The sequence below is a fragment of the Acyrthosiphon pisum genome, chromosome A2 (assembly GCF_005508785.2).
Source record: "Acyrthosiphon pisum isolate AL4f chromosome A2, pea_aphid_22Mar2018_4r6ur, whole genome shotgun sequence".
NCBI lineage: Eukaryota > Metazoa > Arthropoda > Insecta > Hemiptera > Aphididae > Acyrthosiphon > Acyrthosiphon pisum.
In genome coordinates this window covers 45,011,331-45,029,317 of record NC_042495.1, presented here as the reverse complement: position 1 = coordinate 45,029,317, position 17,987 = coordinate 45,011,331, and the positions used below count along the sequence as shown (strand labels likewise).

Below are 17,987 nucleotides of genomic sequence, written 5' to 3'. Positions count from 1 at the left end.
CCCAGACGTTTAAAACGCAAATGGTGTCGTGACCTACTTGTTCGCCCCCCTCCCTTCAACTATATCAATGACTGAGCACCCAGTTGTTTAACTAACTACTCAAAAAAAATAAAAAAAAAAAAAAAAAAAATTAAAAAAAATCAATCAGTTGAGTGTCATTAGTGGATGACTTCTCACGTCGAGTGTATCATGTTGTAAATTACTCTAACCATATAAACTTATTGTGCCCCTAAGGTATAGATTGTTTATCTCAAATAAAGGAAAAAAAAAAAAAAAAAAAAAATATCTTGTATATAGAGTATGGGTCCGGGGGTCTGGGAATTCTTTATAATTTGAGCACCCACAAAAGTATAGGTCTAGTTGCGCCTATGAATGCAATCATAAATATTATTTCTATTGTACTTGTTTATTTTTAAGTGAAAAAAGTTATACTTTTAAATGTGTGATATTTATGAAGTTAAGTTTATTGCACCTACTACCTACTCTATAATATCAAGTGCCTATAATGTTATATACATGGGTTAATAATTTTTTAACACTCGCAAATCACAAGAACTAAAATAAAAACAATTTTTCTGATCAACGTATGTTTTCATTTCCAAAGCACAGAGAAAAGATGGACAGCACCTCCAGGATTGGTATTACTTCTATGGTGTTGAGTCGTAGGTACAATGGTTGAGTTGCAAATATTTTTTTAATACTCGCCAATCACGCAAACTCAAAAAAATAACTAATTTCTTAACTATCGTTTTTGAAAACAAGCATACAAATTCGTACGTCTCGTATACTAAATGATGGGACCAGAAAAAACACTCTATTGCCATCGGTTCTATTTGGGGGGGGGGGGGGGGTGCTGGAGAAATGCCCAAATGTTAGGAACGCCATTTGTACTTGGACGGGAGGTCGTACGAATTCCGGAAATGGTCATACAAATTCGTACGTCTCGCATACTAAATGATGGGACCGAAAAAATCCCCGTGATGCCACTGGTTCTCGTGGGGGGTGCTGGGGAAACGTTTCTCCAGCACCACCCCAGTTTTTTGTTTGTGGGGCGAAAACTAAACTCGTACAAATTTGAAAAATGGTCATACTAATTCATACTAATTGCATACTAAATATTAGCACAAAAAAAAATATGAAAATCATATGGGGAGGTGCTGGGGTAACGTACGTAAAATGATCAAGTCTTCCTTGTCAACGGTGTGCCTTTGACAGTTGCCTCCTCTTGAAAATCCTATATTCGACTGCGCTAGTTATTGCGTGCGGCCTGCCAACGATCCAGATTATGGTGTTTTTTAAATAAGTGGTTGAAGACAATTTCCAACAGTGTCACAGTGAATAAATTAATAGTGTATTTCTATTTAAATTTAAACAAATTATAAAATAGTGTAGAATAGTGTGTGTGTTTGTGTGAGGGTGTGTGAGCGACTGAGTGGCGTGAAGGTGCTCAGGTTAGGGCTGGTGGTATTTTCGGGATACCGCAGTAATTACCAGTATTTAAAAAATGCCGATGTCCGGTATTTTCGGTATTTTAGAATACCTGAATACCGGTATACCGTGAATCTACTTTTATTATTTATTATTTTTATATAATCGTAATGTTATAATATAATAGCCCTATCCTAGTGTAGTGATCCCTCACTAACGCTTACAATTTTGAAACTAACGACGTTGATGATGAATAGGTTTTTCAAAGGAGAGGTTGCAGAGTGACAAGTGACACAGTAAATAATTATAAGTAATTTATCAAGTTTGAAAAGTATAATGTTTACATTAAATGATATAAATTTGAGGACAGAGCGATGAGCATCTTCCCGAGAAATTAGTTATTAATACTAGTACTTACAAGTGTGTGCATTGTACTAATATTCTAAATCTGCTATAGCGTCCGTTTCTCATAGCCGGTTTTTGATTGGTTCCCCGAAACATCAGTTAACAAGCGGTGCGGTGGAGGAAGTTGTTTTGACTGCGCGACCAGTCATGATCTTATTCCGCGGCGAGTAAGTATAGATCTAATCCTGTATTTATATAAAATATATATGGATAAAAACCTTCACGGTTGAGTACTAGAGTCTAGAAGGTGGATATTAAGTTTGAAAGGAAGCCGATCTAAATATTGTTATTGCCAAAAATGAGGAAGCGTATTATTATTTATTTGAAATTACTATATATTACTATACTTATAAGATTTATAGGTTTGTTTTCGTCCAATTTTGGCGAACGATTTTTAATCGAAAACAGTTATTAATCTGTCAAACCCATGGTCCGTACATTGTACGTAGTTCCAGGAATAATCGATAAGATTTATATTTTATAGTCTTGTTGTTGCTATATCATAATAATATACTTATGATATTTAAAATATAGGAAAACGACTCCGGTGGTTTAGTAGGAAACTAGTTGGAAACTTAGAAACACTAACAAATTTGATGAAGTATGGTATTTTCGGTAATTATCGAAAATATTATCGAAAATACCATACCTCAGTAATATTATCAAAACTACCGTATAACCGGACAACCGGTAATACCGTAGATTTCGGTAATAAACAAATACCGGTATACCGGTATCAAAATTTGAAATACCGCTACCCTAGCTCAGGTCTTAGTGGATATGGTACGTTTGTAGGTGGAAAGTTGTTGTTCTCGTAAAAGACGTGATCATCCGGCTCTGTGGCTTCTAATGCTAATAAATTTATTATAGTAACTGAATTTTAAAAGCACGACTGGTTCGTGATTCTGACACGTGCGTCTGACTATCAAATGTTACCTACTTACCTATGAATTTAATAGTTAATAAATATGTTTGTACTACTTTGGATTACAATATTTATACATTGTGTAAGATCGACTACTAATCATACGTTAATATATTTCATATATTCGTTATAGTTGCTTAAATTAATAGAGTAGAGCTTGTTGGCCGCGACATAACTATGGTGACACGCGTGGAAAATATCAGTAACACTATTATATTATATGGTGGAGGTCCTCCACATTTTAAAACGCTCTTTTCTGTTTAAACTTAGCGAGACCCTGCCGGGTCGTTGGATTACATTATAAAAATTAAAATATATAAAAAACACTGTAATGGTGTTTTAACTATTACGCAGTGTGATCATAGATTTACATTTTACTTAATTAAGAATAATGGAAGTCGTTCGTACACAAAAATAAAGATGCTGATTATAATCATCTATCTAATATTATCTATGCCTGTTTCATTTTTTTATACACCTAAAATATACCTGTCAGCTACACCACTACCTTGCGTTATCATATTATAATCTAGTATCTACGTTTGCTTTAAATATCAATATCAGTTTTTACGATAATTAATGATAGCTATTGTTTATTACGATAATAACTTATAGTACGGCATTAAAATATAAAAAAAAATTGAAAATATAAAAATTATACATAATATTATTATAAAGGTTTAATTAGAATAACACACTTTAAAATTTCGTACTATACAGTATACACTGCACTATTCGTACTACACAAAGTGTGTCGTAGTACACACAATTTTAGGGACTGCTGATATGTACATATGTACACACACGTAAGTATTTATTTATATATATACTATCCAACCCGTCAAAGCTTCGCCCGTGATTGGTTGTTTATTTTGCCTTCGGACGATGTTGTGTATAATTTTTTATTCAAATTGTATTGTTTAATGTGATCGGCAACTGGCAAGTAAATATAAAAAAGGTTTAGAGAAACGTATTGAAATGTTTCTAGCGGTATTAATGATAAATATATTTTTATTAAAAATAGCACTGAGCCCGTGCACTTAGTTGCCCATTAAATGTACCAAATCTATACGACTCAAACTTTGTTCAATTCGCTATTTAATATTCGGTATATGATGTTCAAAACATCTTAACTTTTCCGTTGCCCGGAATAAAAATTCTGATTCGCAGCAGTATGTTATCGGACCCCGTGCTGTTTGTACGGAAGTGTATGATTTAACTCTTGAGTATCAATGTTATACCTACCAAGTTTATCGTTTTCACTTAAATACAACTTAATTAAATAACCGTACTGAAATCCGGTGAATAAAAAAAAAACAAATTTAACACTTTTTAAATTAGCCTATGGCCTATCTTGTTCGAAAAGAATCAGCCAAATCGGCCCAGGCAGTGGCGTATTTAGAATTTTGTCATGGGGAGGGTCCAAATAATTTTCAGAAAACAGAACTGCGGGAAGCAAAGCCCCCCTAACCACCAAATTACCCTTTATTAAATAAATATACCATATGGTATAAGACAATTTGAAATTGTTGAGTTTTTAATTATTAAACAATAATAATATGTACAAAACAAATTTAAAAAGAGCGGGTAAGCGAATGTCGCTCTGCTGTACAGTAGGTTACAAGTGGATCAATGTGTAATGAATTGTATTCAACTTGAATTCAATGATATAATATATCATTGTATAAGAAAAACGATTCTGAGTGGAGACGGTTTGTCAGTCTGGATATTGTATATTGTTATTATTTATTATAGTCTGTAAGTTGAATTAATATTGAAATATTATAATTTTTTATTCGTTTCTATACTGATACACAAAGCGTTGGAAATTAAAATCCCACTTTTAGCGGTTTTTCGTAATTTTTCGGTGGTTTTTCTCATGGCATTAAAGAACTACTGAGAAAATCAAAAAATGACCTTCCTAAAGTACCAATTTGCTAAAAGATAAGGTACTATATATTAAAATCGAAGTACTCCTTCTTGTAGAAATTTTATATACAGGATAAAAAAAAAATAAACACCATTGTAAAACCACATGCTTCATTGCTCCGCTCAGAATCTTATATAGGTAGTTATATGTTATAACATAACTTTTATAAAAATATTTCTTAAAATACATTACTTCATTCATAGTTGATCTTAGATAACTTTTCAACCTTTTTAAGGTTGAAAAAGATCTCTCTGGAGTGGCTGTAGATACTGGCAATGTAAAAAACTACAAAATTTTTTAATTAAAAAATGAACTCGGTATTTTTCAACCATTTTCGGTATAAAAAAATCATGATATTAATTAAAAATGCTTATAACTGAAGCTTCCGTTTCGTATGATAAAATTTGTTTTTCTTAATCATGTAAAAACACAACATTTAATATGTACGAAACACGAGTCAATTTGGGGGGGTGGGGTCCGGACCCCTTGGACCCCTTGGACCCCCCCCGTAAATACACCACTGGGCCCAGCTGTTCTCAATTGATGAATTAAGATTTTTACACAATTTTTATATATATAGATGACGAATAAAATAAAATTGTGAATAATAGATAGGCATTTGGTATAACCTTGTGAAAAAAATTGGAAAAATGTTAAATAGTATCGTTTCAAAATGGGAACATATATATAAGAAAATATTAGCTTTGTTTTTTAATTTTTCAAGAACTGTATACTTATTTTTTACTAACAAAAGTGGTACTTATAAAACCTTCAATAGACTTTCAGATATAACAGTAAAAATATTCGTTAGCCCGGTCGTAGAAAACCCCTTACAATTTTATATAGTAGTATATATATATAAGGATTTAATTATATAATAAATTAACTTACTCTAATTCGACTGCAGACTTGTTAGGTACCTATTTGATGAACGAAGAAAGAAGAAATAGGTTTAGTATCGATTTACTTATAATTTAGTATTAATCAAGAGCACAATTGATATATTAGAGATACATGAAAAAGTACATTTATTATTTAAGACACAAAAATATTATACCGAACATGTAGCTAATCACGCATGACTTCCGCCAAGGACGTACGCAGCGAGAGTGCTGTTGTGTAGATCGGGCCGATAGACGATGAAACAGTTTATTTAGAAAAGGATATAACAATATATGACCACCAGACCACAGATGTTTATATTATAATATAAACATCTGTGTGACTGTATAATATATATATATTAAAATTTAAGGGTCATGTCGTCATGATGATGAGTGATGACTGATGACACTCTTTTTAGTTTTTAGTACCTATTACCTAGTTATAAAGAGTAGCTATCATTATAATGTTCTTTATGCATTAGGGCATTCCTAAATGGTTTAGGTCCTAAGGATATAGCCAGATATTACCTACTCGTAATTGTATTTAAATACTAAATACTACTAATACATCAATTTCCATCGAATAAATAGAAGATATAAAATAAAATAGATTTCAATAAGTAGATACAAAATAAATATACGAAATAAAAAATACATTTGAAAAAAAAATAATTTATTATATGTTAAATTTTTATTTTTATTAATTAGTTAAAATCAATCGACGGTTACCCTTCAAAAATACAATTTTTTCTAAATTATGGTCTGAAATAGTTTTGGCCTAGTCGGAGCATGAATGAAACTAGTCGTTAAAAACATTTTTTTAAACGGGGTAAAAGTATTAAATATTTACTTGAGTTATTATTTAAAATAATAAATACTAAACAGTAAATACATTAAATTAAATTAGTGTTTAAATATAAGATACAAAATATACTTTAGAAGAACACCTAGTAAATACTATAAATACAAGATTGAAGATACAATTGTATTTGAAATATTTCCCAACCCTGGATATAGCTAGGTAGATAGAAACCATTTTAGTGATATATATATAGATAGATAATGACTATTATTAATGCGACAAGCCTATGTATTTTAGAACAAAATGTATCATGTTCGTACTACGGTTTCAGTGGACCATTTTTTTTATTTTTTGATACTTTAGAGTTAAATTATACACTTACCTACGTACGCACCACGCGGGGTCCTCCCAGATAATATACTTATATACTGCTCGCTAAAATAAGTCCTGGAGGTCGCTAACAGGTAACACCTCCAATCCTCAAATTAATGCCTATTTATTTATTATTATCATTTTTTTTCTCTCTCTTCATTGTTATTCCTGTCACTTATAGGGTGTTACCACTGGGCACTGCAGGCCGCAGGGTACCTTCCCTAATCTTATTATTCATATCATTTACCACTTACTTGTCACCTATCAAACCTACTTATTATACTAAGAACATGTGATTGTAGATTACTGTGATTGTTGATCAATGATTGTAGATTACTTCAAATAAAAAAAAATAAAAATATATATATATATATACTGCTCGCATAATCACAAATGAATCTCCTGGATAACGCCAGTCTGGATGGCTATACATTAAAATATAATATAATTTACGCTTAAAAAGGCATTGCTTCCACAGCGTGTTATACCTAAAAGGAGTTGAACTATCACAAAAACCTAGCAATAGCAAAGCATTGCCGTGTCATCTAGTACTTAATAAATATAACTGATTCTCTCTTGTCTGTTTATGTGTGTTTTACACCATGTTCAATATATACCTAACGGTTAAACAGTAAGGCTTAGTATTTAATTTATAATATCTTATTCATTCATATATTGCGTCGCCTACGTAATACTATCGAGGACACACGTGCAGGACAAACCGCGTCAAACTTATACATGCATGAAGCGTACACACATAATAGCTATAAAAAAAAAATAGTAGCTGACTTGCTGGCTTACTTAGGTCGATTTTATCGTATATAATATTTAGGTTTAGGCGTTTAGCGTAGAAATTAAAAACGATAACCTACCTATATAATAATATTTAACCCAGTTATATTATTCTTGTGTAGTATAATGTAGTAATAACGTAAAAATAAGAAAGTACCTCAGCTTATTGTAATTAAAGTTACAACCCGGATGATTCCCAACACTCGAAGAACGTTATCAGTTGCAGTAATGTATTTTTTTCCAAATCCCAAATACATTCTAACTTAGGTAACCAACATTTGTTTTAATTAGTAATCATTTCCCTCGACTACCTCATCGAAATACTCGAACTAAATTATAATGAGCAATACTATAATAAATTATAATGTTGCAGGTTGACTCTTTTCAGTTAAATAGAGGTACTCTGCAAACGGATAGATCATAATATAGATTATTATATTATTATTATTAATATAGATTATTATCTATGATCTATCAATTCGATATCCAAGTAGGACATTCATATGCATAATATGTTGTAGGTATCAGCATGCAGTGTAATAATAAAATAGAACATATTATCGTCTTTTATATTATAACAATGGCGAATGTTTTATTCTATAAAAAAAAATGTACTCGACATGCATATAGCATTTAATCTGTAGCATGACTAGCTGTTGCCTGTTTGGTAACACATTTCCCTTTGTATAATCGGCGTCCTTTTTTTTAAATTCAGTAAAACTTGTCGTACGACGAATGATCGTACGGATGAAGTAACTCGTGATGTTGTTGATGGTAGTCCGTTGTGTGTGCAGAGTAGTCGCCTTGGTAATGGGGTGCGTCGATTTTTTTGACAACAGCGTTGAAACCGTGTTCGTGGTCAGCGGTGTACTCGACCACGCGGGTGGAGCCGTCGGGTTCCACGAGACTGTACGATCCTTTGACGTTACCGTGACCGTCACTCGACTCGTGCTGACTCTTGATGTCATGCGTGTGAAGATCTTTCACACCGTACTCGAAATGATATGGCTTGGGTGCAGCGTGGTCGTAGTGAAGGTCGGCGTCGTAACTTTTGTACTCAATGGGTGGGTAAGCAAAGGCCAAGTGCCCGAACATAACGGCAAACATTATCAACTGGAATGTTCAACGTTACGTTTTTATCAATCTGACAATATATTATCATAATGTAGGTATACGTGTATTAATGTGAGATAATAAAATATAATGTTCGTAGAGGCTATATTATTTTCTATACATATTTATTTTAATACCCAAATCATACGTTTGTTCAAGCTTCATTATTTAACAAAAATTGGTAAATAATAAGTACATAATATAATCTTACCTTTGTAGCCATTTTGAATGTGTCTTATCCTGTAGGTATATTTATACACTTTTACAAACGTGATGTTTGAAAATAATATGTTTTCACAAAAAAAAAAAATTAGTACACTGATGATTATTGGAACTATGTTTTAGGTATTTATACTGTAGAACAGTAGCAGTCCCTACTTTAAATATAATTAGATTGTTCGCCTAGATAAATTAACTAAGAAATGGATCGAGTTGCATAAGCTCATAAAAAAATAAAAATAATTATACACAAAAACCCATCTTCATATTTATTAGTGCAAATATTATTACGTAATTAATTATATTTCTAATAAAAAATATTCCGAAAAATGAGTGCATATACATGTTACACATAATATTATTATGTATTAAAATATCATATAGGTATGTTACGACTTATAGTATATTATTATATAACATGTACCTATACGTACCATAATTTGTTGGTATTTTGGTTGAGTTAAAATAATGTTTCCAAATTAAAATCTAATGTTTTACAATCCTATTGTAATATAATATTATAAATGTATAAATAAATGTATAATTGTTATTTTTTAGAAATTACTGATTGTGATAAGTTTCATTATAAAGTATAAATTAAACTCTTTTTATTTTTTTTTTTAAATCCTTCTGGAAGCAGTACAATTAACTATTAAGGTCCCCACACACTACGGCGGTAAACGGTACGGTGACGGTAACGATAAAATTGAGTTCATAGTTTTATATGGCATCGATCACATCGACACGATATTACCGGACCGGTGGACGCGCGGTAGACACACCGATATTCTTTGTGCGGTACAGTTAAAACCTATACACATGGGATTAAATGGGCGCTTGCACACTACTGCGATATTATGCCGGTACGGTCTCAAATATCGTATCGGAGGACGGAATATGCACCCACCGGTATTTCTAGAACGTTGCATGCACAATTTTTATCGTGTACCGGAACGGTAAAATTAATTGAATGCGAATCATAACTCAAAATGCATACTTAAAAACCGGGGAACAGACACATAATCGTGTGTACCTTATCATTGAGTGTATAGTACTGTATATTGTGTAGTAGGATAAATTATTGAATACCTACGAAAAAATATTCTGTGCATAGGAGATGGATTTTAAGAATAATTTATATGATAACATATACCGACGCTAACGGGCTAACATTAATTTCGTAGTAAACATTTAAGGTAGGTAGGTACACATTTATAGTTAACAACATTGCAACAACCTGTTGCTTAAGCTAGGTAGGTAAGTTGATAATATTCAAATCTTAATAAGTAGTATTGAATATATTATATAAGGTTCATCAGTCCGTTATTTCTAAGAAATCTAGAATTCTCAAAAGTTCGAGACTTATAATTGTCCAGCCTGCTTCCAGGAACTTAGCTAATGATCTAAATTGAAAATATAATACTTTGATACAAAATGTGTGGAAAAGTATTTAAGGTGGTGCCAGTCGGTCAAAAAAATAACCGTTTTTAGACCCTCTGCTTTGACAAGATTGTGAGATTTTAGATGGTCCGATTTTAATGCTGTAAAAATAATAACATTTCTTAACATCTCCTATAGAGAACGGTCGGAGCTTTTTTTTAAAGTTAGAACTTTTGACAATATAATAATTTTATACAATATTCAGTTTTTACTACATTTTTGCTCAACCATATATATTGAAGAAATTAACATTTCTAAAAAATTCTTCGACCGTTCTTTATAGGACGTGTTAATAGTTGTTAGGATTGTTACAGAATCGAAATCGGACCAACCTAAGTTTCACAATTTTGTCAGAGCCGAGGTATGTTTTACTCAAAAATTAACTGTATAGTTTTTTCCAATTCAATATATTGACATGTGCCTGCGAGAGCGAAAACGCTGGTTCTTAGAATGTGTATGCGGGTCGCTACGCGTTGACATACACTGCGGTGTGTACCCACACACACCGATGTTCATTTACACATGCACACATTGACATGTCACGGTTATACTTGCCACATAATTGCCTAATTCTTACTCCTTAGAAAATGACCGACTAGAACCACCTTAATCGTCAACCTTTCTTTGTCCAGTGATGACGTTTGAAAAATAACATAACATCATCATCCAACATAAGAAGGTAACTATTTTAAAATTTCAAAAGAATTATGTCGTCAATCAACATAGAAAAACTCATTTCCGAAGTGAAATAGTGAAATCTTGTATAATCAAGAAAACACGGACTACAGAGACCATAGGAAGAAAGATCGTATATTTGATGTCGAAATAAATGCGTCGATGGGAGGCGAAAAGGGCCAGTCGTTATCAGAGCTCGTACACTAATAAATTTGCAGAAGAATCTTGCTACGTTGTATTTTTTGCTCAATGAAATTAAATTTCCTTTTAAGATAACATAATTCATGCGTAAATTCACGTATTATTTATTTATTATAATTGTGATGTACAATTTCTTTAAAATTTATAATAAGACAATTAGGACATTAGGTACAAAGATCAAGACTTTTATTATGTATCATTGGCTGCACTTATTATACCTACAGCAAAAATGTCTGGTGGGTAGGTAAGAGCTTATTAGTTATTAGCAAAAATATTCAAATTAATCTTACATAGCTGTGTGAAAAAAAAATTATTGAGAAGGTATGCACCACAAAACTCCAAAAGCCGTGCCTGATGATACGTACGCACTACCGCAGCAGTGTGTGCTAATTTTTACTGTAAACGTTCCGGTACGATATTTTACCGTCCGGTAACCGATATCGTTACCGGATCAGTGTGCAAGGTACGACGGTAAAAATTACCGTACAAATAAAATATTGTTTACCGTATCGGTACCGTACCGTTTACCGCCGCAGTATGTGGGGACCTTTAAGTATACGATGCATTTCATTTTTTGTGTGTGGTAGCCCAATCGATATTGAACATTGTGCACGTAGTACGCACGAATACCTAACTAAGGATTGTACAGTAGGTACATATGATACTGATAATTTTGGCTTACACATAAAAATAATTACCTAATAATAATTCATAATTGTATTATTGTATTAAATTAAAATGTCTTAGTCAGAGTAAGACACATTACGAAAATCTAGTCATTTTATAGTGTAAATTGTCACTTCATTATAAGTTTCCTCCGGGGTCGAATCGTTGACAAGGAATCCCTCAGTCCCTCATGTCGTCTTCCAAGTACTATTCTAAAATATTTATCAATTATTCAAGATAATCCTCGATAAGAGAATTATTTATTCATAATCATAACATTTTGCGGTACACCTATGGACCTATGGTGTTGGAAATGATAAAATAAATATATTGTGAAAATTTCATGTATCTGCAGTTAATCGTTTTTAAATTACAACAAAATAAGAAAATCGCTACATGAGAAATCGAGTGAATTTCCAATATTGTAAAAATATGAACCTCTTATACGGTTATAAAAATTTAATTTGAGTTAATTGTAGACATTTTTTTTTTTTTTTCGATAAAGCTTTATCCTAGGTAGACAAACTTATGAGGTTTATGAACTTATGAATTTTTAATATTTTCCAAAAGGCATTAAAACAATTTTTTAGGAGTCTTTCATTCAATTTTCAAGCTTATTTACCCAACAAATAAAATTGTATTGAGAAAAAAAAAGTGGGTAAATGGATGTCACTCTGCAGTACAGTAGGTTACAAGTGGGTCAATGTATAATGGATTGTATTAAACTTGAATTCAATAATATAATATCATTGTATAAGACAAACGATTCTGAGCGGGGACGGTTTGTCAGTCTGGATTTTTTTATATTGTTATTATTTATTATAGCATATAAGTTTAATTAATGTTATTGACATTCATAGAAAAAAAAACTAATACAATTGGAAACTGAAAATGTCCTATCTAGTTTATATTTCTCGTTTCTCTAAAAAATACGTTATGTTTAATAACCCTGTTATATGTTAATATCTTCAGAAAAGTACTTAATGAACTACGATTATGAACTCGTATTTAAATAGTTATCATATTCATATAAACATATTTTAGTGCTTTAAGTATTTTAGTATTTTAATATTACTAAGCATGGGGTATATTTTTATTATTTATAATAACTTTAAGTCTTTATGACATCGTGTATATCATTAAAAGGATGTCACACCCGCATGGCCGCATATGTTGTCTCCGTCTTACAAATGTAAATGTATAACATAGTAAAAACTGTTTTGCACGGGACAGCTTTTCTCGCACCATATTAATTGTTGTAGAACTACCAAATTTTCACAACGCGTAAAGAAGAAATTTAACTGTGCAACAGCGTACTTTTTTTTAATAGCATTATCCAATCATTTTTTATAAGCAAATGAAGAAAAAACAAAAAAAAAACAAAATGTTTAGAAGCAAATAACTTTTATTGTATTTAATATTTATGTTGTCTAAAATATGGGCACGCTGTACATAGGTAGATAATTTTCCACCATATATGTTCAGAAATTTTGGAGCCACTACTACATACACAGAAAGATAAAAGTTGTTCCACGCAAAACAATTTTTGCTATGTTGTCTCCGTCTTACAAATGCGTAACATACCAAATTTACGCTCAGAAATTCAAGTTGCATGCCGTTGTTTAGCTTTATTATTTTGAAAATTAGATCAAATCGATATATTATGAAACTTGATGGTAAGAACATTATCTGTGTTTTGTTGGAAGTATATTTACGATAATTCAGTTTTTAAGTGAGTTATGAGCATTTTTAATTGACATTTATTGTACACGCGCTATAACTCACTTAAAACTGAATTATCGTAAAAAAACTTCCAATAAAACACAGATAATGTTCTTATGGTGTCATCTTAAATGATTCAACCATTCACATTTCATAATATTATATTTAATTAAAATCAATTTTACTTCTCTCCTTTACTTTTTTTAATTCATTATATACATACTTACCTATTCCTTATTCTACATAATATGGAAACTTTGTTTATAATATATTATTATTAGTATAATTTAACTCTACCATACCTATGTTATATACCTACTTATATAAGTTATATACCTATAGTTAATATTACCCGGCATTTCCCGGAAAAAAATTGTGATTGTTCAACTCTATTTAGGTGTAACGTCTTGCTGTGGAAGGAAGCTGTGTCTTTTTAAGTGTAAATCATATTCTATTTTAATGTATAGCCATCCCGCCCGGCGCTGTCGTGACTCGTGAGACTCGCTTGTGATTATGTGAGCACTGAGCAGTATAACATCGGGTTGGCAAGCTATCTGCAATAGATAGTGGACCCCACGAGGTGCATGCGGAAATGCACAATTTAACTCTAAAGTATCAAAGTTATACCAAGTTTGTCGTTTTTATTTAATCTAACCTACGGCAGTACAGTGGTTTTTCATCGTCCGGGAAAAAAATATCAAATACGAAGTATTTATTTTTCTTACTCTATTTGTACATCTATTATTTTTTATAACGATAGTACCGTAGTATAATTTCGTAAAACCCTAAAATTTGAAACAGGTAAATATACAGCAAAATTACCACTATATACACATTAATTACTATAACCATTTGTATAAAAAAAAAGTTTAAAATTCCACCGTAGGTATTTAAATTTTACTAGACAGACTGCGCTCGATCAGACAAATAAAATCGAAAATATCCCTCAATTTGTTATGTAAAACCATCTTCGTCTCGAGTTAATGACTATAGGTGTGCACAGACATTTGTATCGTGTTACACAGTCGACGGGACACCGTGCGCGTAAGAATGTACAGAAGGTACCAGGACAAGGCAACAGAGAGATAACGTTTGTAAAATAAGTATGTGTACGCCCACGGCGTGACGTATGTTTCTCCAGCACAAGAAAGCTCCTAGTATATTATTTCAAAGGCAGATGAAAAAAATTAAAAATCCAGTCACAATTTTTTTTTATTAGCATTTAAAGTTCAAAAATTGACAAAATATGTAAAAATCACGAAAATTAGCAAATTATTTTGAGTTAAGAATTCGTAAAAATTTTTCTTTTTAAATCTAAGATTTCAAAATGTAATATAAGATTTCTCATGTGTGTCTACCATTTAAAAAAAAAAATGTCTACAAGCAAGTCAAATTAAATTTTTATGAGTGTTTGAAATTCATATTTTTACAACATTCGATATTCACTCGATTTCTCATTTAACTATTTCTTTATTTTGTTGTAATTAAAATACAAATGACTGTAGATACTTGACAATTTCACTGAATGTTAATATTTTCATTTTCTATACACCATACAATTTTGAAAATATTTTGACTCTTTTGAACTATTTACGGATATTGTCAGTTTTCGATTTTTTTCGTTTTTTTTTCTATAAATATCAATAAAAATGTATTTGTTGGGTAAAAAAGCGTGAAAATTTAATGCAAGGCGCCTGAATATTGTTACGATAGCATTTGAAAAATATTGAAAATACATAGGCACGACTTTTTTTTATAAGCATTTAAAGTTCGAATTTTGACAAAATATATCAAATTTAAAATTTAATAATTATTTTTAGTTAAAAATGTATAAAATGTTCAACTTTTATAGCTTAGGATTAAAAATGTAAAACAACGTCCCACGTTAATAGGTTATATATAAATATTACTTTATTCACAATAATATCATCAAATATACTTAATAATATCATAGGCTGACTGACCGTTTTCGCTCAGAATCGTTTTTCTAATACAATGATATTATATCATTGAATTCAAATTTAACACCATCCATTATAGTGACCCACTTGTAACCTACTGTACACCAGAGCGACACCCACTTACCCACCTTTTTTTATTAATTAACGATTCTGAGCGGAGCGGTTTGTTAGTGTGAATATTTTATATTATATTTATATTGTTAATACTTATAATTAATACAGTATCCGGTAAGTTGAATTAATAAATAAATTAACTTTTTAAAATTAAAAAAATAACTAAAATCGTTATTCTTAGTTATTTATGTAATATTGTCCATTTGTCCAAAATTGAACATAAAATAACTATAAAAAAAAACGTGGTTTTTATATTTTTTGGTTATAGAATAACCTACTTACGTGGAACCTTGTTTTAAATTTTCAATCCTTAGCTATAAAATTTGAACATTTTATAAATTTTTACTACAAAATCTAGTAAAGAGTAGATATTAAATAATAATTTTGTTACTTAACACATTTTAAACCAAGACAATTAAATGTTCTTAAAGCTCCAAAAAAAAATAAAATTTTAAAGGAAACCCAGCTAATTAATTACTAAATTTTGATTAAATTAAACTCCATGAAATTAGTTGGATTTAATACCTACTTTAAAACCACTTAGGTACCTCTCAAATCTAACATAATTATTAATTATATTATAAGTTATAATATTCAATGGACGCAAGTTATAGGAGTAAAATACATTTTTTTTTAATAATTGGATAGACTAATATAACTTATATAAATAGCAATCCTACAAACCAATTAATAAAAGAAAAATCTGCCCCGACACAACCATTACTAACATCAAATCCATATTTTTTTCAAAAGACGGTATGTAACAAATATTATTGTTTTGTACTCTACATCTAGTAATGTTATATGCATGGGTTTTTAAATTAAATATAAGTAAAAATAAGAAAACTGGTTGTTTTGATATTTAGGCATGTAACCTAAAGTTACTAAGTATTAACCTTCATATTTCAATTATTCTTTGTTACAAAAATTGTTTTTTGTTGGATAAAATAAATAAGTAAAAAATGAACAAAAATAAATCAAATACAATATACAAAACACTGATTTTATTGAATATTTAAAAAAAAAAACCAGAAAAATATTTTATTTATAAAACTCATTACACCTTTTCAATCCTTAACAATTAAAACTATAATTGTGGCGTATAAATTATTTTAAAATAATTACATAGTATAACAATTCAATAATTGTACAAAAAAAAAAAAAATTAAATAAAATTCATAAAATATAAATGTTTACAATAAAATTTACTTGAGATGACTTGTTACTTAAAACTTATAAGAATTGTTTATGCTTTGGGTCTGATTTTGTAAATTAAATCATCATTAAAATTCAGGTAGATATTATGTCAATAATGTTTACAAAAATGAAACCGCCTTTAAATGTTTTAATATTTTTAACATAAGGATATACTATTTGTTTGAGAAATTTTATACATTCAAGTTATTTTAAACAGAGTATTAAAAATATATTATTTGGTATTTCTAAATAATTAATAAAAAAATATTCAATAACATTAAATTTAAATTGTAAATTATACACAACATTGAGGTTTATTTATCTTATATATTTAAACACCACCTTAATATTTTTCAAAGTCAATCTTAAGAAAAAAAATACAGAATTAACAACAATATCATAAAAAGTGGTCCGTCAATAATTAAGAATACTATAATGTAGTATATATATAATGGTTTTTCTTTTTAATGCGATCAACAAATAGTAAAATATTTTATAAAAATACAAATTTAAAATAAATTTTATACATTATAAAAATACAAATTTAAAGTAAATTATATATATTATAAATAAAATACTAAATGTTATATACTCAATAATATGTGCACTGTACTAACTATTGGCGACAAGAGTTAAACTATTTTAAAATATAATTTGTATACATTTTAGAAATGTAAGATTTAATAGTTTTTGGTACTAAATGTTCAATAAATTAAATTTTTAACGTGTTTAACAACATAAGGAGCTAGTGAAATTATAAAATTTTGTAGATATAGAAAAAAAGCGAATGATTGTGAAATTATTATCATCAAAATATGTTGAAAATTACTTTTTATTTACCGTTTTGTAATTTGTATGATATTAAAATTTGTACAAATGAAGCCGATAATAGTAAAAAAAAACTTCATGAGTGACAACATTCTACCAAGGTAACCATTGGCATACACTCTTATGTATTATCCCGAATTGTGAAACAATTTACAACATTAGGTACTCCAGAGCATACAAAAAATGACCATACATTAATTATCATACATGTAAACAGTGTCCAGTAGAAAATATTGGGGTAGACCAGTCACACAATAGCTATGTACGACAGATCTAACAATGACAAAATGCCTATATGTCATCTAGGAACTCT

The 17,987-nt window shown here is 30.0% G+C and overlaps 2 protein-coding genes across 2 annotated transcripts in view; both read right to left on the bottom strand.

The window, feature by feature from the left end:
- Nucleotides 1-17,987, bottom strand: part of LOC100302382 (ribonuclease H1-like) — an 88,998-nt gene that overhangs the window by 16,014 nt on the left and 54,997 nt on the right.
- On the bottom strand, nucleotides 8,104-8,984 carry LOC100569361 (cuticle protein 7). The gene is made up of 2 exons (XM_003245179.4): nucleotides 8,863-8,984; nucleotides 8,104-8,651 (listed from the first exon to the last, which is right to left on the bottom strand). Exons 1-2 carry the CDS (start codon nucleotides 8,872-8,874, stop codon nucleotides 8,250-8,252), a joined length of 414 nt encoding a protein of 137 aa, XP_003245227.1. The 5' UTR covers nucleotides 8,875-8,984; the 3' UTR covers nucleotides 8,104-8,249.